The 24,435-nt window shown below is 58.5% G+C and overlaps 2 protein-coding genes across 3 annotated transcripts; one reads left to right on the top strand and one right to left on the bottom strand.

Moving 5' to 3' along the window:
- Positions 1-301: 301 nt before the first annotated feature.
- On the bottom strand, positions 302-12,321 carry AP3B2 (adaptor related protein complex 3 subunit beta 2). 2 transcript variants are annotated; one of them, XM_054272756.1, is made up of 27 exons: positions 12,153-12,321; positions 9,304-9,379; positions 9,119-9,193; positions 8,913-9,008; positions 8,666-8,826; positions 8,059-8,125; positions 7,327-7,509; positions 7,043-7,222; positions 6,716-6,813; positions 6,385-6,439; positions 6,234-6,305; positions 6,016-6,078; positions 5,666-5,798; positions 5,474-5,583; positions 5,224-5,400; positions 4,953-5,139; positions 4,731-4,849; positions 4,411-4,522; positions 3,904-4,102; positions 3,662-3,827; positions 3,524-3,578; positions 2,880-2,986; positions 2,529-2,760; positions 2,348-2,432; positions 1,823-1,920; positions 1,016-1,154; positions 302-785 (listed from the first exon to the last, which is right to left on the bottom strand). In XM_054272756.1, exons 1-27 carry the CDS (start codon positions 12,263-12,265, stop codon positions 635-637), a joined length of 3,309 nt encoding a protein of 1,102 aa, XP_054128731.1. In that variant the 5' UTR covers positions 12,266-12,321; the 3' UTR covers positions 302-634. The 2 variants fall into 2 exon arrangements, with proteins under 2 accessions (XP_054128731.1, XP_054128732.1); XM_054272757.1 differs by having other exon boundaries at positions 7,043-7,219.
- A 7,734-nt stretch (positions 12,322-20,055) lies between these two features.
- Positions 20,056-23,488, top strand: NR2E3 (nuclear receptor subfamily 2 group E member 3). Its single transcript, XM_054272856.1, has 8 exons — positions 20,056-20,113; positions 21,128-21,278; positions 21,961-22,064; positions 22,146-22,394; positions 22,483-22,664; positions 22,870-23,101; positions 23,177-23,282; positions 23,356-23,488. Exons 1-8 carry the CDS (start codon positions 20,056-20,058, stop codon positions 23,486-23,488), a joined length of 1,215 nt encoding a protein of 404 aa, XP_054128831.1.
- The last annotated feature ends 947 nt before the right edge of the window (positions 23,489-24,435 follow it).

The raw sequence follows: 24,435 nt of genomic DNA, 5'->3' as shown, positions 1-24,435 counted from the left end.
TCTGCGGTCGAAGCATGAGCAATTCTGCCTTGAATAAATAGCTGGAACCCTCCCAAGACTCCTCAGATCCCTGGTCTGACGGAGCACCTCCTGCCCTGGAGGGTTCACTCCCACACCCTGTGCCAGGTTTTCTCCAGGACCCAGCAGCCACCCACCCCTGGGACACTCTGCATGTTTCCAGTCAGCTAAGGGATGGCTGGTCTCCTGATGTCCCATGTGGCTGCCCTGGGGAGGCTGGCAGAGCCCGGCATGGGGGGAATTTGGGGTTGATATGCCCACAGAACAGAGAAGGAAAAGGGAGCAGGTTGGAGAAGAGCTTTATTGGGAGATCCTGAACATAATAAATAAGGGTTATATCAGGAGATGACAGTGAGGGACTGGGGCCACACTGTGCTCCATGGGGGCTGGAACTGCTTCTGCCCTTCCAGATAGGACACTTCCCTGCATCCCATCTGCTGCATCCTGCTCCTTCCGCCCAGCAGCAAAGCTGGCCCAAGGGTCGCTGCCTGCCGCCCCTTTTGGGATCGGGGCAGGGAATAACCTGGCAGAAACGGGGGCAAGGGAGTGTTTTGGGGAGCAGCACGGGGCAGAAGGGGTGGGAGGGCAGGGCCATGGGCACGGCAGAGCCCAGCTGTCACTGTGTCAGGGCCTGGATGATGTCCTTCACCAGCATGGTGCCGATGACCATCTTCTCGCTGTTGATGGTCAGCTGGGCTGTGGAGCCCTCCCGCCGCTCCAGGGTGATGAGCACCAGGCTCCCGCTTGTCACCGTCTTGGCTGCAAACCTGTGGGGTGGTGAACACAGGGCTTCAAGGCAACCTGTCCCCTGTCACCCTCTGGTCCCGTGGGATGCTCTGGTGGGGACAGGCAGGTGCCTGCCACCCACGGCCACTGTCCCATTTGGGTTCATGCAGGCTCCTCATCCTAAAGGAAGCCATGAGTGTCCCCACTGTGATTCAGGTGGGAACGGAGGGGTGACAGCGCCTGCCTGATCCAGGTGTGAAGGTGCAGCTACCTGTACTCATTGCTGGCACCGCAGGGCACACGGCCCACGTTGGCAGCTGAGGTCACTTGCTGGACGATGGTGTGGTCACTTTGGCATTTCTCAGGCAGTGTCAGCTTCTCTGTGATCTCGCTCATGCCCATCAGCTTCCCTAGAGCAGGCAACAGAGGCACCTGCCTGTCTCTGGTCACACACCCTGCTGGGCCCTGCTTTGACATGCCCAAAGCAAGCCCCTCCAGCTCCCTAAATTCAGGTTCCCCATGACATCCTGAGCTGGCTGCTCTGCTTGCTCTTGGTTCAGGATTCAGTGGAGATGGGAAAATCCTTCATAACCCTTCCTGGGCTCATCCCTATGTGCCTGCCTGGTGGCAGCAGCCACATCTCTGGGGATGGGCTCCTCTGGACAGTGGCAGCAATGGGGCCAGGTGCTTCAGGGCACCAAGCACCCCCTACTCAACACTGCCCCCATCCATGGGGTCAGGATGGGGATGTGCTGATCCAGAAGCATGGGGACACAGGGTGTCATTCACAGACACAGTTCTGGGAGCGCCAGGGTGACATGGGCCCTTCACACTTTGTGGAGACCCAACAAGGCCACCCTGGCACCAGGGTGGTCACCCCAGCCCACAGGCTGGGGGTGCAGGGAGGGGTGAGGGGAGCAGAGCTAGTCTAGGAGCCAGCTGAGCAGCCACTTACCCTCACCCGGCCGTGCCAGGTGCTCTAGGGCCACAGTGAGGGCGGCAGAGGGGACAAAATTGGGGTGAGTGTCAGTGGTGGGTGCCCGTGCAGCACTCTGTCCCCATCCCTGGCCCCACTCACCCTGCTCCTTCTTGAACTCGTTCTCGCTCATGAAGACAGGGGCCATGAGCTCCCCCACGGGTGGCTGGATGGAGACGTAGAACTGGCGCGTGTGGGTGCTGGGGAGACAGGTGGGTCAGAGGGGCATGTGCTCAGATTATGTCCCCTCTCCATGTCCTGCTTCCCATCCCTGCCCTGGGCAGGGGTGACTGCTGAAACTGTGGCACAAAAGGGCTCAGGAATGGGGAGAATCTGTCAGGCTGGACCTGGAGCTGCTGCTGCCTCCTCGTCCCCTGCAGGGAGGCCTGTGCATTTTCTGCTGTCCCCCAACCCCCCTACACCCATCTGACTGTCTCCTCTTCCCTGGAAGGACTCTGGTGCCTGTCCTGCTGTCCTCCATCCCCTCATGCCCTGCTTCTGCTGTCTCCTGTCCCTTGCTATGTGGAGGGATGTTGATACCTATCCCACTTTCCCCATCTCTGGAGCACCTGATGCCCTGAATCCCTGGGGACACCCATCCTGCCCTGCCCGGCGCTAGATGCTCACCACAGCTGGAAGTTTGCCGCCTGGGTGGAGTCGCAGAAGTCGATGCCCATCACCACGGTGGCCGTGTCCCCTGGTGCCAGGTGCTCTGGAACCACAGGGCTGCCACTACATCCCACATTCCCACCCAACCCCTGTCCCCACTCCCCCCTCAGCGTCACGGCCACGCCGTTCCATGCCATACCGATCTCAGGGAACTCCTGTATCCGCATGCCGGACAGTGGCTTGGGTTCGTTGACCCGCAGGTTCTTCACCTCGGCGTCGGTGTTGTTGGAGATCTGGATCTGCACGGCCACCATGTGGGGGTCGCTGGGGAAGGGCCGGCGGCTGAAGCAGTACTCCACCGCCAGCCCCTCGCCCGCCATGCGGTGCAGCAGCTCGTAGGTCTTCACCGCGCTGAACGCTGGGCTCAGCAGCTGCACCAGGGGACAGCACGGGCTGCTCAGGGCTCCCTGCAACCCCTGCAGCTGGCAGAGGGCCCAGGAGCCCCCACAGGTGACAGGAGCTCCCCAGGGAGGGCATGGGGGACACTTACGGTGGGTGTCAGGGAGGTGTCGGTGAGAGTGAGGCCCTCCAGGTCAGTCACCAGGCTGGTGGAGATGATGCTGCTGGAGGGGATGGGCTGGGGAGGAGGTGGAGTGACTGCAAGGTGGGAAGGGGGGAGGAAAGGTTAACAGAGCTCACAGCCCCATGGCTGTGAGCATAGCCCCATGGGGACACCCACACAGGGACAGTTCTAGTGGCTCAGCTCCATGGGGACAACCACATGGGGACAGCCATATGAGGACAGAATGGTGGCACAGTGCCATGGGGACAACTCCACGGGCACAGCCTCATGGGGATAGCCCCATGGGGACAGCCATGTGGGGTCAGCCCTGGTGGCATAGTCCCATGGGGAGAGCCACACAAGGACAGCCCAGTGGCACAGCTCCATTGGTGCAGACACAACCCTGTAGGCTGTCCCTGTGCACAGCCACACGGGGACAATCCAATAGGCACAGCCGCCTGTCCCACAGCCATCCTCTGGGGACAAGAACCCCTCACCACACCTGTTCTTGTCCCAGCTTTGCAGCTCCCAAAGGACCCATGGAGTCCTGATAGCACTGGGGTGAGTGCTCATGCCTCAGTTTCCCCAGCACCATCACCACGGCCATTTGCGTATTCCAGGCAGCCACTCACAGTCATCCAGGTCAAGCAGGGAGATCTCCTTGGAGCTGGCCTTGCTGCTGGGGGGCTGCAGCGGGGCAGAGATGGGAGTTCAATAGGGGGTCCAGGTATCCCTGTGCAGCCCCCCTCCCAGCCCATCCCAGCCCTCACCGCCTTCCTCTGCTTGGCCTCTGCCTCGGAGCCCGAGTCGGAGCCAGAGGAGCTGCTCTCGGAGGTGCTGGCCTCTGATGAGGTTTCAGCACGGCCCTTCCTCCCCTGAGGGGCCTTCTTCTTGGCCTTCTTTGCCCCTTCCTCCTCCTCCTCTTCCTCGCTGGGGCTGCAGGGAGAGCCCAGCTCAGGGGGTTGGGGTGGGGGTTTCGCTGGGAGCATCCCCCTGCTTTCCCAGTGCGTACCTGCCTGCGGTGCCCAAGACTGCCTTATGGGAACCTTCCTTGTCCTTCCTCTTTGGCCTCTTCTCCTCCTCCTCCTCCTTGTCCTCTGACTGCTCCCCGCTGTCGTCCTCCTCCTCTTCCTCATCCTCCTCCTCACTGCCAGAGCTGGAGCTGCCAGAGCTGCTGCTGCTGCCATTCTCTTCGCTGCCGGACTCGGGCTCTGTGGGGGCACAGCTCAGCCCAGCTGCTGTGTCCCCGCACATTCCTCCATCTCCCACTTCATCCCACTACATCTTCCATCCTCCCACTGCAACCCCACACCTGCTGCTGACTTGCCACTGCATCCTCCCACTGCATTCCTGGATAGTCCCACTGCCCACCACTGCCTCCCTCCACATCTCCTGCCATGCCCCTCACATGATGGGGTGTCTCCACTGTCATGTCCCCTGTCCAATGCCCCACCATTGCGGCACCTGCCTGATGGCCACAGTGACCACTGCCCAATATCTCATGCCCTCAGGTCCTCACCACTGTCTGCCGACTCCGTGGGCCCTGACTCGCCCTCTGAGTCAGAGTAGAAAGGCTTCTCCACCTTCTCCTTCCTCTTCTCCCGGCTGGTGCACTTGGTCCACTCAGGAACCTGCTGGCACAGGGTTGATGGAGCAGGGCCATCCCCATGACTGGGGGATCCAAACACCCATCCTTGTCCCCCCATCCCCAAGCAGATGTGTGAGCACTAGAGAGGGAACAGGGGCAGGTGAGCAGTACCTAGGCACCTTCTGGGGCTCTTGAGTCAGTGTCCCCACCTTGGCCCCTCCTCCCCCATGCACCCATGGTGCTCCACACACCTCCACATTCCTCACAGAGGGGTCAGGGGCCTCGTCTGGCCAGTCAGGCAGCTCCTGGTAGCCCACAGCCTTAGCGTTGAGCAGATGGGACAGGGAGCCCAGTTGGAAATGGTCCCGATCTACAACAGGGTGAAAGGAGGCAGCAGCTCAGGGAGAGCCATGCAGCATCGTGGTGACAGCTTGTGCCCCATGTCCCAATGCCCTGTTACCAGGGATGGGTACCTTTGAAAGAAGATTCCAAGATGGGAGCCGGTTTTTGGGCCAGGAAGAGCTTCTTGGCATATTTATTGAGGGCCCCGCTCTTCTCAGTGGGCACGATGAGCTGGCGGATGAAGCGAGCACGGTCGCGGATGTCATAATTCTGGTCATACTTGGCCAAGTTGAGGACGTACTGGGTCAGCAGCTTGCTCTGTGGCAGAGAACATACTCAGGGCTGGCCTCTCCCTCCCTGGCAGAGAAACTGAGGCCCACCCTGGGATCACATCCCCGGTACCTGCTTGGAGTTGGTCAGGTAGAGCTTAGCTGCCAGATTGATGACCTGCAGCTTGACAATGTCCTCCTCGTTGGTGAAGGACTTGGCCATCTTGCGCAGCACATCAGGTGCGATCTTGGGCACGTGCTCGCAGTACTCCCCAATGAGCCACAAGATGCTGGCCCGCGCCATTGGCACCTGTGAAATGCCCCCAGACGTGTGGCACTGCTGCCATCCCCTGCTCCTGTGGGTCAGCAGCGCCCCAACCAACCTGGATGTTGTCAGTGAGCTTGGCCATGTGCTTGATGATCTCGCTGTGCTGGGCCGGCTGCATCTGCAGCAGCTTTTTGATGACCACCACGGATTCGGCCACCACCAGCTCTGTGGGCAGAGACCCAGCTTCATTTGGGTTCTGCCCTGAGAGCGATGGAGCTCCCATTTCACCCCTGCTGTGTGTACTCACCATCCCTGTTGGAGAGCAGCTGGACCAGGCCATTGAGGCAGGTGTCCCGCACCTTCCCGATGTTAGTGGCACAGCGCCCGATGGCTTGGATGGTGGCCGCCACAAAGTCCTTGTCCATGCTGCGGATGTAGGTCTGCACATGAAGGGCACACATGACATGTCACCCATGTGCCAGTGCTGGACATCCCCCCTGGCAGTGGTCACACATTGGGGCCCTTTGGAACCGCTGATGGGGGTGGTATGGCCTCAGCCCACTCCTCCTGGAGGGGCTCTCCTCTGCCCCCTCCATGGTGGTGGTTTGGCACCAAGAGCCATGCCAGGGTGGCAGCCTCAGTATGGCCATGGCATACCTGGAACTCTCTCAGGATGGTGGAGATGTTGGTCTCATTGGCCAGGTTGGTGAGGACCTCCAGCTGTGGAAATGAGGAAGAGATGAGCAGAACAGGGGCATGGTGACAGGGCACAGGGGTCTTGATGTCCTCCTGTCCCCAGGGCATGAGGACAGCTGACCCAAAGAAAGGGCTCCATGAAGCCCCAAACCCACTCCTGACAGATGTTTCCAGCTCACCTTGAGGATCTTGATCTGTGTGGGGTCTGTTGAGCGGATGTAGAAACTTTTCAGATAGGGCTCAAACATCCCCTGCATGTACAGCCAGAGACATGAGTGTCATCTCTGGGCCAACAGGGCCAACTCCTCCCACACCAATTCTGAGACTCACCCGCCGCTTGATGGACATGGTGGCCACATTCTGTAGCACAACATACTGCACTTCACTGTGGGGACAAAGAGGGGACATGATCACTGGGGCAAGGGCCAAGCACCCTCAGCAAGTCCCTCTGAATATGGGCCAGGACCCACCACCAGCCTGGTGCCACCAAGATGCTGTCACCCCATGTCTGGACTGGACCAGCCCAAAAAGGCCTCCAACCTGATGTCCCTCAAGGGATGGGCTTTTGGGGGGTCTCTCAAAAAGGGTCTTGGAGCTCCCCATGGGTTCCAACAGCTGGGGTGGAGGGGTAGGACACCACCACAGCCAAGGTGCCACACACCTGTGACTCCGCAGGAGCCGTACCAGCGCCTTGGCAATGACTCCAACCTCTGCCTTGGGTGCCAGGTGGAAGTAGAGCTGTGCTACGGCCATCACCACCTATGGACACACACCCAAGTGTCACATGCTGGGAATGGGGGACACCCTGAGGAATGGCCATGTCCCCCAGTCCCACTCTCAGCACTTGGAAGTAGCCTGACCCTGAGGACACCCATTTCTGGGTGTCCCTCAAGCTAGTGAGTCCTAGCCTGTGGGGACATCATAAGCCCGGGCAGATGGACACCACCAGTGGCCCTGGGGGAGGAACAGGGTGGAGTGAGGGTCTCACTGCGGCGTTGCGGCTCTGCAGCAGGGGCTTGGTGTTGCGCAGGAGGAGGCGGTGGTCGGGGTCCATGACGTAGGGCTTGCGCTTGGCCAGCGACGCTGCCTCTGCCTTGGCATCCTTGGCGTCCTCCTCCTCAGAGCCATAGAAAGCCTTCTCAGTGTTCTCCTCCAGCAAGGACTCCTGCTGGCAGGTGGGACCCTTTTCATTCCCAAGAACACTCCCCCTTCACCCCACCTCCCCAGGGGCTCCCATGACATCCCAAGGCTCCCAGGGCATTCTGAACTCACGTTCTGGTTGGGGCTGAGGAACTGGGTGCGGGCATAGCGGGTCAGCATGTTGATGATGACCACCTGCCCCCACTCCTCCACATCGATGAGCAGGTTGCAGAGCTTGCGGTAGTTCTTGTGGATGAGGTCTATGCGCTCTGGGCAAACCTCCTCGAATGCCATCACCACGCTGCCAGCCACCAGCTGCAGAGGAAAAGCTTGGGGTGACTTCCTGGAGTGGTGGGATCATCAACAAGATGTTGGTTTGGTGGGGATGGTGGCATCTCCATAAGGGTGCTGGTTTGGTGGGCAGCCCTTCCTTGTAGGGATGCCAGCTCAGTGGAGTTGGTGAATTCCCATGAGGCTGTTGGCCCAGTAGGGACAGCAGCACTCCCACAAGGATGCCAGCTCTCCAGGGATGGCTTCATCCCCAGAAGGACACTAATTTTGTGGGAACATCTGCATTCCTGTGAGGATGCTGGATCAGTGGGGACAGTGGCATTCTTATGAGGATTCTGTCTTGCTAGGGACAGTGACATCCCCACAAAGATGTTGGTTTGGGAGATGGCTGCATCCCTTCATGGATGCTGGACCAGTGAGGACAATGGCATCCCATGAGGATGCCAGCCCTGTGGGGATGGCTGCATCCCCAAGATGACACCAATTTGGTGGGAACACCTCCATCCCCATGAGGGCACAAGGCCAGTGGTGTTCCCAGATTTAGGGGTGAGGGAGACACAGAATCCTGCTTACTGTGGTTTTGTCAGCCAGCAGCTTCTCGATCACTTCGATGAGCTGGTCCTTCTGGTCTGAGTCGAGGCTGTGAGGGAGGAGCAGGGCAGGTGATACTGGATCAAACTCTTCCCCATCCCTGCCTATACCAAGCAGCCAAGACCCTTATTGATGTTGCATACAGGTAAAGATATTATAAAAGAAAGGTCTTATAAAATATGGTTTAGGCCCTATTACTCTAGCTAAGCTAGCAGTTAGCTTATAACTTCCCATGTGAAAAATCACAAGAGTGAAAGCAGTTAGCATAACAAGATATTCTAGTAAGAAAATCGTTTGCACCTGTAATAAACAAGAAATCTCTCCCATGGGAACCAGTGAACAAAATAGGTAAACTAACCAAAAATTGAGAGATTTGACAGATGTACACCCTAGCCATTTACTGACTAATAAACTGAGAGTCAGTGTATTGTTAGCCAATTAGATCTAACACAGTGCCTTCTGATATTTCCTACAAATATCAGCTTTGTGACTAAAGAATTGGCTCTTCTGCATGAAGAAACTGAGTCTTGGCTGCTTTATCACAACAATTGGTGTACCTTACATTCAGCAGCTGATCCCCTCCTGTTACCTGTACAGCTTGGGGATGGCATGGGCGGCTGTCTTGCGCACGTACGGGGACATGTCCGAGGCGGCCTCCTTGATGGCCAGCATCATGATGGGCACGATGATGGGCACGCGGATGCTGGACAGGACCCGCAGGGCGCTGGCACGGATCAGCTGGTTGGGGTCCTGGGGGGACATGAGGGGGGCTGCAGTGCAGCTGTGGGAGGCTCAGTGCTCCTCCAGACCTCCCCTGGGCCCTCAGAGCAGCCCACCTTGAGTCCTCGCTGGAAGGTGGAGATGGAGAGCAGGGCCAGATCCTGCTGCTCCTCTGCATAGCGCACCAGGTACACGTACACCAGCTTCTTCACCTGCAGGGTGAAGGTGCCACCTCAGAGCCCCCGGACTCCAGCCAATCCCCAGAAACAGGGAAAGTGCCAGACCCTGGGATGCTGCCAGGGCCACCCAAGATCTTCCTCACCTCAATGTTCTTGCAGGCAACGTTTTTCACCACAGCTGGGAAGAGATCGGAGGCGTTTTTACCACGGGCAATCATCTAGGGGGAAAAGAAGTGGTGTGACACTGGGCAGCTGGCACTGCAGGGGCTGGTACAGCGTGAGACAGCTTGGCACCAGCAGTGTCCCCACCAGTGACAACAACACCCACCGCCACAATCCTCTTCATGGCCTCCAGCTTGAGTGAATCCTTGTTGCTGTCGAGCATCTCCTTGAGGTCATCATGCCTGAACCACACCAGGAGGAAAAAAAATACCATTTTCACATTTTTACCTGTTTTTAGTCTTTTTTTTTTTTCTGCTTCCAGCCTTCCATCAGGCTGGCAATCCAACCCTTCATCATGAAATATTTATGAGGACAGGAGTTGGGTTACAGCAAGGTGAAAGAGGAACCGGAGGGACTGGCATGGTGCTAGCACCCAGTGCCATCCTCATCCCAGGCCCTGGGACAAGAACCCTGTCCCATCCTGGCTGTGGTTGTCACCCTAAACCATAGGTGCCCATCACCAGCTCCATCCTGGCTTGGCTGAGTGTCCCTTGTCCCCTCATGGACATAGTGGCATGGATGTGCCAGCACACCCCGATGCAAAGTCCTTCCCTGGTCCCCTCCCTGGACTGGGAAAATGCCACCAGCCTTTTGTGAAGTTGTTACCACTGTCCTCTTTTCTAAGGGACACTGGTCATCCCCTAAACTGGGGGCACCTGCAAGGCTGCATCTGAGGGTGACACCCATGGGACGATGCTCATCCAGAGCCACCATCACCAGAGGTCCTGGGGGCGCTCCCTGGGGGAGTCTTACCGCGGCGGTGGCCCGGTGCCAGTGTCCCCTGTGGGCTTGGTGCCGGCGAGTGGCCGCAGCTCATCGGCTCGAAGGGCGCTGTAGCAGGCGGCTTGTCCAGCCTCGGGGGCCAGCACCGGGCTTGTCACCTCCTCGGCCACACCAGCACCCTCTGGTGTTTTCGGCCAGCCAGCCGGCCCCACCGGCAGCTGCCGCAGCAGCTTCTGCACTGGCGGCAGGGACATCATGGCTGTGACAGGCGGTAGTGGCCCTGGGGATGGTGACAGGGCTGCGGCCCCGCTCCTGTGCCCAGCACAGTGGGCTGAAACCTGATGCCGTGGTTGGGGTTGGGTTGCAGCCTAGATCAGGACGCAGCTCCCAGTGGGTGAGGCCAGCTTGGGATGTCACGTCCAAAGTGACATCTGACGTGCAGCTGGGACCTGGGGACACTGCAGGGAGCTCCTTCCCCAGTGCTGAGTGGCTCAGTCCTGGGCAGGGAACGCACATCATGGTGGGACACTGTCCCTGGGTGGTAGGGTGGCATGATGGGGCACCCGTGGGTGTCCAGCCTGGGAGGTGGGGTCACACTGGGTGCATTTGTCTTGTCCCATGTGCCATGGATGCCATGGATGGCTCACAGGACTGGTGACCGACCTGGTGTGGCTCTGGCAAAGAGCAGCATGCAGATTATAGTGACACTATGGGTGTGGGGGACAATGTAGGTGTGAGGGACACTGCCAGGAGGTCAGGGGTAAGGGGACACTGCCATGAGGGTGGTGACACTGCCAGAGTGGGATGGCAGATCACTGAGGTAACCTGGACAGACGGGGAGACACAGCCAGGGTGTCAGGGCTGGGGGATGCTTCCAGCGTGGGGGACACTGCCAGTGGGGGTCAGGGGACACCGGCAGACAAGGGAGCAGGGGAGTATTTCCAGGCTGAGAGTCATTGCCACGGAGGGATCAGAGAGGGGGAGACTTGGACAAACTGGGGGACACTGCCAAGGGTGCATGGGAGGGACAAACACTCTGAGATGGGGACACTGCTAGTGGGTCATGGATAGAGGGCACTGCCAGACTGGAGGACACTGCCAGTGGGTCAGGGCTGGGGGAAATTGTCATTCTGGGGACACAGCCAGGGATAGGGAGTGTCACACTGCAAGGGGCACTACTAAGGGATCAGGAAAGGGGGGGACACCATGAGATGGGGATACTGCTGGAAGGTCATGGATGGAGGGCACATCCAGAGTGGGGGACAGTGCCAGGGGCTCAGGACTGGCTGGATACAGTTGTACTGGGGGACATTGCCAGAGTATCAGGGGGAAGGGGACACTGCCAGGGGTTCAGGGAAGGGGAGACCCAGTGAGATGGGGACACTGCCAGCAGATCACAGATCAGAGACATCCAGAATGGGGGACACTGCAGCACTAGGGAGGAGTACAGGGAGAGAGGGGACACTCCCAAACGGGGAACATTGCCAAAAGGTCGGGATGGGGGACACTACCAGGGAATCAGGACAGGAGGGACACTGTCATATGGGGGGACACCACCAGAGGGGCAGGGATGGGGACACCCTGTTGGACTGGGGGACACAGCCAGGGGTAGAGAGCGTGATGCTGTCAGACAGTGATTCAGTGATTTCCTGCTGGGGCAGCAGGGAGGTGGGGACAGTACCAGAGTGGGGGACACTGACATGTCAGGAGGGCCAAGAGACATTCCTGCAGCTCCAGGAGCACAGCCCCCGTTCCTCTTCACCCCTGTCCCCCGCAGGGGCCTGTCCCACGGCAGGGTGACATTCCCAACATCCCTCCCTCGATGCGGTGGGGGGGTGTGAGCTCAGGAGAGCCACAGGAGCCAGCAGATCCCGTAGGGGGAACACCGTGCCCGGGATGCCCCAGCCCGAGGGTGGGAGGTTCAGGGGGGATCGCCGCACATCTCCCCCAACCGCACCATCTCCAAAACCCGCCGTGTTCCCACCCTCTCCGGCCTTTGCAACCTGCAATGACGGTGGCAGGGGACGTGACCGCATTCCCTGCCCCATCCCTGTCCCCATCCTCATCCTTATCCCTATCCACACCCCCATCACCATCCGCGTCCCCGTCCCCACGTCGGGGGCCGCCTCAGCCCGGCTCGGGTCCCACATCCCGCCGAGCCGGCGGCCAAGGCCTCAGCGGCGGCCGCCCGGGCCGCCTCGCCCTTGTCCCCCGCGCCCGCATTGTCCCCACCTCTTGTAGTCGGAGGAGAAGATGCCGCCGCTGGCGGGGTCGTGGCCGTACTCGGGCTCGCCCAGGCTGGAGGAGCCGCCCTTCTCCTCGCCGTAGGCCGGGCTGGCGGCCATGGCGGCGGGCGGGATGCGGGATGCGGGATGCGGGGGGGACGCGGGAGGGAACTGATGTCAGCGCGGGCGGGGACGGGCCCGGCCCCCGGGACAGCGCGGCCGCACCGACCCCGCCGCACCGCGAACCGCGGCCCGAGGGGAGCCCGGGTGCCCCGGAGGGATCCCTGCGGCCCCGCACCTGCGCGGGTGTGGGAGCGGGACACGGGGGACCTCAGCAGAGCAATGCTGGGGACACGGCTGTGACATAGCGACAGCCACTGGGCTCACAGCCGCACACATACCCGTCCAGAACCACCAAAATCTATCATTATTGCAATAGACATGATTGTGTATGGTTATAATTAGATGTATTTAAAATAGATTACATTATAGTAAAGAATGTTATATGTTGGGCTGTTATAATATGTATTATTAAATCCTACTGTATTACATTTTATTATTATTTTATGGGTAATACTGTGTGCAGTATACATAATATACATTTATTTATACATTACATATAATTTATACGCTCTATTACATGCTGCATACGGTATACCATATATTGCATGTTATTTGTTACATTACATTCTAATATATTACAGATTTCATTAAGTATGCAATACTATATATTTGCCATATTCAATGGCATATCTATACCATACTGTGTTATAGATAATCCATAAACCATTCTACATTCTACAATTTATATATTATATAATATATAATATATGTTATATATGTTATGCTATATGTATTATATATATTGCAGATTATATGAATTATATTATATAGTATTTAATGTGGTACATATTACATATTGTATTATGTATTATATATTATCTACTATATGATAAAATTCAATATTATATTATCTATGTTCCACATGGTAGTATATGTGATGTATGATATCTAAATTATTATATATATTTGGTGTGGTATTAATTTATATTATTCTTATAGATATAGTTTATACTTAATATTATTTTCAATAACATGATGGGAATGATATACTATATATATGATCATATATTAACTATACTACAGATGTTAAATACAAATATTATTGTAGATATGACTATGCATATTATGATGTTTCATATATATTTTATATATTACTATAAATTATATCAGTCATAAGTTATCATTATTTATTATAGTTGAGATTCTGTTTGCATTTCTTTGATTTTTCCCAGGTACTTTATACTATTGGCAGATATTCCCATTACTGTTTCTCCAGAAAACTGACCAGCCCTGCAGCTGTGTGGATGGGGCAGCACTCACCCTATCCCACAGGAATGGGGCAGCGAGGGAAAATGGCCATGGTTCAGATAGCAGAATTTAATAAAGTATCTAATTAATGGACACCAATTAATCTTTAGCATAGAAGCACACTCACTGCAGCCCTCCCAGGGCCCCCACAGCCCTGCTTGGATCTCAGACCTTCCTGGAGACCCTACTGCTCTCCTGGAGACCCCAACCCTCAGGAGACACAGAGAAGATTCCCCCTTTCTTTCCCCCCCATAAACAGTGATAAAATCCCACTGGACATTCCCTTCTCCCAGCTCTTTGAGGTTCCCTTCCCAGGGAAATGCTCCAGAGCCTCGGTGGCCCCTTGTGGTGTCTCTCCAGCGTGTCCCTGTGTCTCTCATGCTGGAGAGCCCAGCACAGACCCAGCACTCCCCTTCAGACACCAGCACCCCCATGGGTTGGTGATGCTCCCCCTCACTGCAGATACACTCCACCTCATCAACTGGACCAGTAATGAAGAGCTTGACCAGGACTGGACACAGAGCTGACCCCTGGGGTACACCTGATGCAGCCTTTTGGCCCATTTCCAACCCAGCAGCCCATGGAATATTCATTTTTACGCTCAAAATTAAATGCCAGCAGTGGAAGAGGCAGATGATTGTCTCAGGAGGCCACGGGGAGCAAAGAGCAGCCCCTCCCTTCAAGGGGTGTCAAGGTGGGACATGCCTTGAGAGCAGTTTCTGGGAAAAGTGATAAAACAACAAATCAAACAGGCTTGGCACAGGGTTTCCATGCAACTGTTTATTGCCACACAGGAGGATTGGCAAATCACTGGTGCAGCTCTGGTGCCCAGGGGAGGATGCTCCAGCCCCACATATTCCTCAGGAGCACCATTGTGGTGGTGTTTGCAGGGGTCCCAGGATGAGAGAAGAGATGAGAATCTTGAATCCATGTTTCAGAAGGCCGATTTATTATTTTATGATATATTTTAAAAGAAAATGATATATTAAAACTATACTAAAAGAATAGAAGAAAGGATTTCATCAGAAGGCTAGCAAGGAATGAAAAGGAATGATAATAAAATCTTGTGACTGCTCACAGCCTTGACACAGGTGGCTGTCATTGGCCATCAAGTAAAAACAATTTCACATGCTGGGTAAACAATTCTCCAAATCACATTCCAAAGCAGCAAAACACGGAGAAGCTGCAGCTTCTCAGCTTCTCAGGAGGAATGATCCTGGCAAAAGGATTTTTCATAAAATATGTCTGCGACACACTATCACCTCCATCACTGCAGCGCTGGGGACACCTGGGAAAACAGGAGAGGTTTGGTGCCCCTTGTCTGGAGCAGATGCCAAAGTACCCCAGGCTGGTGACACCTGATCTGGAGGTGGCACCCACCATGGCACCAGCCAGGTGGCCCAGCCCCAGGAGGGCGAGGGCGAAGTGGATGCAGTTGCAGGAGACGGCGTCGTACTCGAGGGGCTGCTCCATGGCCGCGCGCACCCGGCGCTGCAGCGCGGCCACGTCCAGCGCGCCCCTCCTGCGCAGCACCCGCGCCCGGCCCCGCGTCCGCAGCAGGTGCCTCTTGCCGTGCTTGGCCACCACCCCCGATGGGGACACCCCTGAGCTGCCTGCAGGACAGAGAGGACTCTGTACCCCATGTCCCTTCCATGGAGATGCCCTTCCATGGAGATGTCCCTCCATGGAGATGTCCTATGCCATGCCAGCTCCCGAGGCTCACCTTCCAGGTGGATGATCTCCCCGTCACCGCAGTAGATACCAGCGTGGGCGCCCCACCAGCCAGGGCCCCCCGATGCCAGTGGGAAGAGGAAGAGGTCCCCAGGCTGGGGCTCAGCCACCCCGTTGGGGACGATGTGGAAGTGTTGTCCCAGCAGCCCCTCGCAGAGGAAGAACCCTGCCGTGGTCACTGCCCCGGCCACTGCCTGGGGACCCAGCTGTGTTTCAGGGCCACGGGTGCCCTGGGGACACCAGCAGTGTCACTGACCTGCTGGCTCATCCCACACCACTGGTGGCTTAGGCACAGCTTGGGTCCAGGTCTCCATGGATGGAAACCCTGTGGGAAGGGGCTGCCTCCTCCAGGTGCTGAGGCACCCATGGGTGCCGAGGAAAAGGCAGGGTGGGCAGGACGTGGCTCAGTTGTGCCAGGGGTGAGATGGCAGTGCAGGGCACAGGGGCAATGCCAGCACTTACCTGCCTGGAGCTGCTCACCTGGAGGGACAAACACCTTGCATCAGCCCCAGTGGCACGTGTGGCATGGCTCAGCCCTGGCCTGGGCTGCTGCCACCCCCTGCCCGAGCCGCTGGCTGGGAATCTCATGCCAGCACCCCCAAACCTGCCGTACCCAGGAGCCCAGCCAGTGCCAGGGCTGGAGGAACAGCCAGTCCGGGGCTTGCAAGGCCTGAAGGAGGGAGCTCACCTGTGGGGAGAGAGGGCAGGGCAAGACGAGGACCCGTCCCCTTCTGACCCCCGTCCCCTGCCACCCCCATCTCTGCCAGCACAGCCCAGCCCAGCCCCCCAGGCCACAGCCTGCCCCCCCAGCCCAGAGCCAGCACCAGGCAGGTCCCAGCTGTGGGGTCCAGGGTCCTGGTACCATGGCAGAGGGGTGGGATCACCTGGCTGCAGGTGTCCTTCCTGCCGGCTCCCCCTTTACCTGGGCGAGGAGATTCATCTGCAAGGAGAAAAGACCATGTCCAGGAGCTGGGGACAGGTACCCCGTACCTGGGGTACTTCTCTGTCCCCACAGTCGTGGTGACACATCACCCTGCTGAAACCCAGGCTGCAGCCTCAGGGCTCGGTCTGTGCCCTGCTGCCTCACCTTGTTCACCTCCAGGGTCCCCTCGGTGCTTCCCGAGCTGCCGCTGCTCCCAAGGTGCCTGCGGGGCAGGGGCAGGAGCTCCGCCCGCCCCCAGCACCGCGGTGGCTCCTGGCAGCGGCACACGGCTCTGGGAATGTGCCCCGACCGGCTGCACCGTGGCACCGTGCCCATCCTGGAGGGCCAGTCCCAGGGGGACAAACCCAACCTGGTGTGACATTTCATCCACAAACTTCTTGGGTGACCCCAAAGGAATCAGGAAACAGCCCTTGTGGCCACAATGCCTTGGTAACCACTGGCCACCAGGCTTATGACAAATCACCTCTGGGTGCCAAAACCCTCTGGCCCTGTGAGGCCATCAGCCTGTGCCCGTCCCCATGTCCCAGGGATGGCCACCAGCCTGTCCCCAGCCCTGTTACCCCAGAATGCTGCATGCCCGGGGTCAGCTCCACAGTCGCATTAAATTTTAATCCTGGTGCCAGGGGTCAGTGAAGGCTTTAGCAGGGCTCAGGTGGGTGACTGTCACCCTCTGTCATCGGGCAACCTCCAAAGAATCATTTATCAAGGAGCCTCCAATAAACAAGAGCTAATTACAGGTGAAACCCGAGCCTGGCCTGGGCCCAGCTCAGTGCAGGCGGCCACATTAACCCTTCCCAGCCACCTCCGGTCCCACAGCCACCCTCCTGGAACTTCATGTCGCCTTTTGTTGGTCTTGTCCCCTTCTGATCTCTGCCATCCTCTCCTGGTCCCTGTTGTCTTGCCCACATGTACCCATCACACCCTTCTCATTGCCATCCTCCCCTCCCAGTCCCCGTCATCCCACCTCAGTCCTTACCATCCCCTCATGATCTCCATCACCCTATTGCATCCCACTGCCCCCTCATGATCTCTGTCACACCTTCCTGGTCCCCATCATCCTCACATTGTCCCTGTTGCCATGTCCTGGTCTCCATCATCCCTTCCTGGTCACTGTGCTCACCTCCTGCTCTTCCCATTTGTCATTGTCTCGGGGTCACTATCTAAACATCCAGGTTCCCATTGTCCCCTCATGATCCTCATTATTGCCTCCCAGTCCTCATCACCTCCTTCTTGTTCCCATCACCCCCTCCTGATCCTTGTTGTCACCTCTTGGTCCCCATCATCTCCCCTCCCTCTCCCATCAGCTCCTCTTGGTCTCCATCATCCCTTCCTGGTCACTGCTGCCATCCCTTGATCCCCAATATCTCCTCCTGGTTCCCATCATGTTCTCCTTGTCCCCATTGTCTCCTCCTTGTCCCCACTGTTCTGTCCCATTCCCCACCACTCCATGCCATCACCAGCTGGAGCAGGACTGCCAGGACAGTGGTGCTTCCCTGGGTCACTCAGTGTCCCCAGCCAAGCCGTCCCTGGCCAGGGTGCATCCACCAGTTCCCCACAGCCAGTGGGATTAGGGCGGCTGCAGCCCTGGGGCTGCTCCTGACCGCAGCTCTCCAGCCCATCGCCAGCATCTTTAGGTAATTAGTAAATTAGTAATTAAACGCTCTCTGCCTGCTGGGGGGAAGGGGGGCAGATCTCAAGGTTTTAGGCTGGGTAATCCCGTGGCATCTGCCCCAGCATCTGTGACCGAGCCGAGTCACGACCCCGCCTCGGGCTTTAATGTTTGCTCCTTCACCCCCACCCGCACCCAGAGCCCCTCCAGGCCTGCTCGTGTCTCACCCAAACAGGCTGGGCTGGGCTGGGCTCCCTGCAGGCCCCAGTTGGGTGTCCATGGAGCCCTCATCCCTGGGAAGAGGACAGGGTGCTGCTCCATGGGGATTCCACCACAGGGACAGCACCCATCAGGGTGCAATGGAGAAACGGGGTGGGAAACCATATTTTTGTAATTATTGGCTTTCCTGGGGGTGCTGATGATTGGCTGGCAGCAGATGGTTGGCCCAGCTAATCCCCCTCCCAAATCCCTGCTCCAGAGCTGGCTTTTACCCAACGGCAAGGAGGGGATGGTAAATTAGCCTAACTCAGCTGCACCGCCATGCTGGCCCTCCCCGCTGTCTCTGGTGCTGGTGGCCCGTGTCCCCACGGAAGGGCTGGCACCCGGTATGCCAGGGTTCCTGCAGCCCAGGGAGTGTTCCACCCTTGGGTGAGAGGTGTGGAGGCGCCCAGGGGCCGGGCAGGGAGGTGACAGCTTGCTCCTTCTGCATTAGCCCAGCGTCATAATTCTGCCGCGGGAGGAGGAGGCGGCCCCTGCCGCAGATGGTGGCGGTCAGAGATCTGGGTCAGCACGGGGCTGTGGGTGGGACAGGGCACCCAGGGGAAATGGGGGGTCCCAGGCTGGCAGGGGGCTGGAAGGGCTTGGAGCTGTGGGGCAGGCAGGGATGGGGCCATGGTGCAGGCAGGGATGGAGCCGTGGTCCGGGCAGGAAGGATGATGGAGCCATACAGTCAGGGAGGATGATGGAATGTCACTGCAAGTGGGACCATGGAGCCATGGTGCAGGCAAGGCTGGTAGAGTGAGTCACAGTACCGACTGATAAAGTGGAGAAACGCTTCAGGCAAAAGGGATGGAAGTAGGCTGTAGGCAGGAGGATGGAGCCATGCTGCAGGCAGGGGGATGGAGCCATGCTGCAGGCAGGGGATGCAGGAACGCTGCAGGCAGGGGGATGGAGCCATGCTGCAGGCAGGGGATGCAGGAACGCTGCAGGCAGGGGGATGGAGCCATGCTGCAGGCAGGGGATGCAGGAACGCTGCAGGCAGCGGGGATGGAGCCGCATCAGTCGAGGATGCCGCAGGGGTGATCCCCAGCCCCTGGATCCACTGGAGTCACTGCCGCCAGCCCTCAGCAGGGACCTGCCGCCAGGGCCCGTCCCCTGGGACACCTTCAGGGCACCAACACCCCTGAGCCCCTCTGGAAGGGGCACAGCAGGCCGGGAGCCCCTGTCCTCAGCCTGGCCCATGGCTGGGGACAGGCCGGGCCCGTGACGGTGCCACCCGCCACCCCCCTGAGCGGGGCGGGGGGGTTTAGCGGCTAAAGCCCACAAATCCCAAATTGTGCTGCCCTGTCACCGCGAGGGTTTAGCGGTGGTTGCATAACCCCGGGGCCACCTGGCCCCCACCCTGTGCCGTGTCAGCAGCCCCAACATCCGTGGAGGGCCCCGGCCCCGGGAGGGGATGCTGGGGCCCAGCGGGGATCCTACCGAGCATCCCCCCTGCCCTCGCCATCAGGGCCGGTAATTAATTACTTGGGGGCAGGGAAATTACCCCCCTTAATTACCACTTTTCGTTATTCCCCTCTAACCGCCTTAGTGAAGGGCTTATGCGCTTACAGGACCTGGTGGGTCCCAAGGGGAGGACGACGCACACGGGGGGTCCCCAGCCCCGGCCCCATCGCCCTCCTGTGCCGCAATCTCGGCCCCGCAGTGCCGGGGGTGACAGTGACACAGGGTGACACCTCCTCGGTGGCGCGCGGGGGGGTGGCTTGGGTGTCGCGGGGTTTAGGGTTACAGGGCTGGGGCTCAGCACCTTTTTAATTCTTCATCGCGTGGCTGATTGATCCCCCCCGCCCCGCGCAGACACTAAAGATTAAGAGGGTGACAAAGAGGCGGCTGCTTACACAGCGCCCGCCGCTAAGCCTCCTTGAAGAGAGCAAGGCAGGAGCCCCTTCGGCCGCAGAGCTGCCCGAGCCCCCAGCGCCTGGCCGGAGCCTCCGCGGGGATCCCCAGGGACAGACAGACGGACAGGGACAGGCCGGGATGGCTGCGTCCCCGGCGGGGTCGGTGGTGAGCGCCGGGCTGGATGAGAACCCCACGGGTAAGAGGCGGCGCCGCTGCACCGGGGGTGACTCGGGGGGACACCTGGGGATTTTCTCTGGGATGGCCGGGCCCCCACTGTGCTCACGCCCCAAGATGCTGGGGGTCCTTTCCGAGTATCCTATGGGATACTTGGAATTCCCATAGTGGTCAATCACCTTGGGGTCCTCCATTGCAGTTTTTATCTGAGATCCCTGGGATCATCATGGCCTTCTTCTGGATGCCTTTGCTCCCATCATGGTCCTTCTCTGAGATATCTGAGGGTCCCTATTATGGCTCATCTCCAAGACACTCAGTGTTCCCATCATATTTGTTTGGGATGTTTGGGTTCTCCATTGCCAACCTTTTCCAGAATGGCTGGGCTTCTCCTCATGGTCCTTATCCTGGGTGCCCAGGGTCCCCATCATGGTCTGCTGGGATGCCTGGGCTCTTCAGCTGCCATCCTTCTGCAAGATGCTGAGTCCCCATGATGGTCCTTCCCTAGGCCAGGATGCCTGCAGTGCCCGACCCTCTCCATGGTCCTCACTTGTGTTTGTTCTCCAGGATCCCTGAGGTCCCCAGCTGTGCCCCTGCTCCAGGATTCCTGGGGTCCCCTGTAAAAACCTGGATACTCTTGGTCCCTGGCCCTTTACCAGGATCCCCACAGTTCCCTGCTCCGATTCTCATCTGGGGTGTCCCATGTCCCCAGAGCTGTCCCTTCTCCAGGACTCCTCCCATCCCTGATTGCAGCCGTTCTCGGGGATGCTTCGTGTCCCCCTCCCTAAGAACATCATTTCCTCCCTTTTTTAATTTTCAAAATTCCTGTGAGAGCCCATCCTGCATGGCTGGGCTGTGGGAAGATGCTGAACCCTGCGTGGAGTCCCTGAGGTGTCCCCATCCATGTCCCTGGGCTGAACCAGCAGAGACAGGAGCCACCCCATCTCCAGGCTGCTGGGAGGCAGCAGGGGCTGTGGGTGGGACGAGGGACATTGGGATGCCCAGAGTCAACCCAGATGTGACAGTTCCCCTCCCACAGGGCTGAGCCCAGCCCCTGGGAAGGAGCTGAGCCCGGTGCTGCTGTGCAAGGTGTGTGGGGACACCAGCAGTGGGAAGCACTACGGCATCTACGCCTGCAATGGCTGCAGCGGCTTCTTCAAGCGCAGCGTCCGCAGGAAGCTCATCTACAGGTGGGAACAGGGGCAGGGAATGGGGCACAGAGGGGCAGCCAGAGGGGCAGGGACAAGAACCAGGGTCCCATGGACAGACACCATAGAGGAAAGGACACCCCAGAGGGCAGGGACCCCGGGAATGGCCACCCAGGGATGCAGGGGATGGACACAGTGGGGCAGGAGTGGGGGAATGGGCACCTGGCAGTGTAGGGACACCCAGCAGAGCAGGGACCCCATGGGATGGGGCACCCAGCAGGGAAGGGATGGACCCTGTGGGACAGGGACACTGCAGATGGACCCAGCAGGACAGGGAGCTTGGGGCAGGCCCCCAGTGGGGTCGGGTACCCTGGGATGGACACTCAGCAGGCCAGGGACCCCAGGATATGGATAATGGGTGGGGCAGAGACCCAGAGGGAGTTAAAACCACTCAGGGGACAGGCATGCATGGGGAGAGGCACCTGTGGAGAGGGTGTCCAGAGCCCCCTGATGGGGCCAAAACACCCATCAAGGCAGAGCATTCACTGGGACAGGGCACCCACCGGGGACATGGCACCTCTTGGGGACAGGGCACCCATGGTTGTGGGCACTTGGTGGGTGGAGGGAACCCATGGTGGGGAGACATGGTACCAATGGGGGAGGACGCTCCTCGGGGACAGGGGCCACCTCAGGGGCTGCAGCCATGTGCCACCTCTCCCCATAGGTGCCAGGCAGGGACAGGGCTGTGCCCAGTGGACAAGGCTCACCGCAACCAGTGCCAGGCCTGCCGGCTCAAGAAGTGCCTGCAGGCTGGCATGAACAAGGATGGTAAGATGGGAGGGACACACAATGACAAACAGCAGTGGGGACAACGGGGTGGCCGGTGCTGATGGCACCTTGTCTGCCCAGCTGTGCAGAACGAGCGCCAGCCCCGCAGCACAGCCCAGGTCCAGCTGGACAGCATCCAGCTGGATGCTGAGCTGCCCCCTGAGCACGTGGCCACCACATGTGACGTTCCCCCATCAACCTGTCCGGCTCCTCGTGGTCCTGGTGCCACTGTCACCCCGGGTCCCCGAGCGCCCACACCGCCCACCAACCATCGCTTCATGGCCAGCCTGATGACGGCCGAGACCTGCGCCAAGCTGGAGCCCGAGGACGGTGGGTGGCTGCCAGTGCAGAGGGGGTGGGTGCGTGGTGGATGTCCCCACGGTGTGGTGACAACCAGTGTCCTCTCCCACCCCTGCAGCTGATGAGACGGTGGATGTGACGGGCAGCGAGCCGGAGCGGGCGGCTGGCGAGTACCAGGTGGCGCCGTACCCGGCAGCCAGCCCCGAAAACATCTACGAGACCTCAGCACGGCTCCTCTTCATGGCCGTGAAATGGGCCAAGAACCTGCCCGTCTTCTCCAACCTGCCCTTCCGTGACCAGGTGGGGTTGGCAATCTCCATGAGGAATTGGGGATCTGCCTATGAGGCAACAGGAACCCCAAATAATGTAGCAGCCAGTTGGAGCATGTCCACAACATTCCTAGCGTTCCCCTGCAGGTGCTTGTCAGCCTGACCAGCTGTGGTAGCTACAGGTCCTGGAGGCTTTGGGGTGACAGGGGTCTTGGGGCTCTCCCCGCTCTCCCCAGGTGATCCTGCTGGAGGAAGCATGGAGTGAGCTGTTCCTGCTCTGTGCCATCCAGTGGTCCATGCCCCTGGAGAGCTGCCCGCTCCTGGCTGTCCCTGAGCCGGGCCCTGGGAAGCTGCTGCCGGCCACCCTGGACGTGCGGGCGCTGCAGGAGACCCTCGGCCGCTTCAAGGCCTTGGCTGTTGACCCCACGGAATTTGCCTGCATGAAGGCCGTGGTGCTCTTCAAACCAGGTGAGGCCACCCCCAGCAGCCACCACTGGCCATCCCCGTGTCCCCCGCCAGCCTGTCACCCCCTTGTCCCCGCAGAGACCCGTGGCCTGAAGGACCCTGAGCAGGTGGAGAACCTGCAGGACCAGTCACAGGTGATGCTGGGCCAGCACAACCGTTCCCACTACCCCGGGCAACCCGTCAGGTACCGCTGTCCCCACCTCCTCAGGGTGCCACCAGGGTGGGACACCCACCCATGGCCACCGCTCCATCCCCAGGTTTGGGAAGCTGCTGCTGCTCCTGCCAGCGCTGCGCTTCATCTCCTCGGAGCGCGTGGAGCTGCTCTTCTTCCGCCGCACCATCGGCAACACCCCCATGGAGAAGCTGCTGTGTGACATGTTCAAGAACTGACCCCCGTTCCCGCTGTCACCTGGCTTGTTTGTCACCCCGCGCTGGCACCCTGTCACCCCCAGCCTGGGGCTCCTCAGCCTGGGCTCTGAAGGTGCCCATGGTCCCATCTCTGGGGCAATGTCCCGGACTGTGGAACGCTGCCACAGCTGGGAGGTGGGAGCAGCTTTCCCTGGGGGATGTCCCCAGTGAGTGCCCAGGGCGCTGCCACCACCCCACTGGGTCCATCTCCATGGTGTCCCAAATGCTGGAGGAACCCAGGCAGAGACACCCTGGCACCATGAGGAGCTACTGCCACCCAGGGGGCAGCCTCGGGGACACCAATCCAGGGATGATCCAACCTGGCGTGACACCAGCCAGGGTGACAGCAGCCAAGGGTGGTGACACCTGGGGGTGACACCAGACTGGGACAGCCTCAGGTTGACCCCAGGCCAGGGCTGACCCTGCACAGGGGTGACCCCAGGCTGGGTGACACGCGGTGACAGACCCTTGTCCCTGCGTTCCGGGGTCTCCCACTTGTGTCCCCCGTTTTGTACTCGGAATAAAGAGAGTTTTGCAGCCAAAGTCCCTGTGCCAATGACTTGGGTCCCCTTGCATGGGGGACTGAGGGGGACCAGCTGAATGTTAATAACCCAAATAGGAAAAAATAAAAATCAATAATCTGAATATAAGTACCTTGAAAAGAAATTATCTGAACAGAAATAAACTAAATATAAATAAAATTAGTATAAATAATCTGAATTAAATAATCAATATAAGGAAGATAATAGAAAAATAAGAATAAAAATAAAATGAAAATAAATAACCTGAAATTATCTGAATATTAAAAAGATAAATATAAATAATATGTTTGGAAATACTAGATTAGAAAGAATCTAAACAAAATAATTTAAATAGAAATGTAACAAAACTAAATAAACTGAAATACTCTGAATAGAAAATAACTGAAA

Source organism: Melozone crissalis, unplaced genomic scaffold (genome assembly GCF_028551555.1).
Source record: "Melozone crissalis strain CALT ecotype California unplaced genomic scaffold, PUWL_Pcris_2 ptg000014l_1, whole genome shotgun sequence".
NCBI classification, from domain to species: domain Eukaryota; kingdom Metazoa; phylum Chordata; class Aves; order Passeriformes; family Passerellidae; genus Melozone; species Melozone crissalis.
This window is presented reverse-complemented; position numbering and strand designations above follow the sequence as displayed.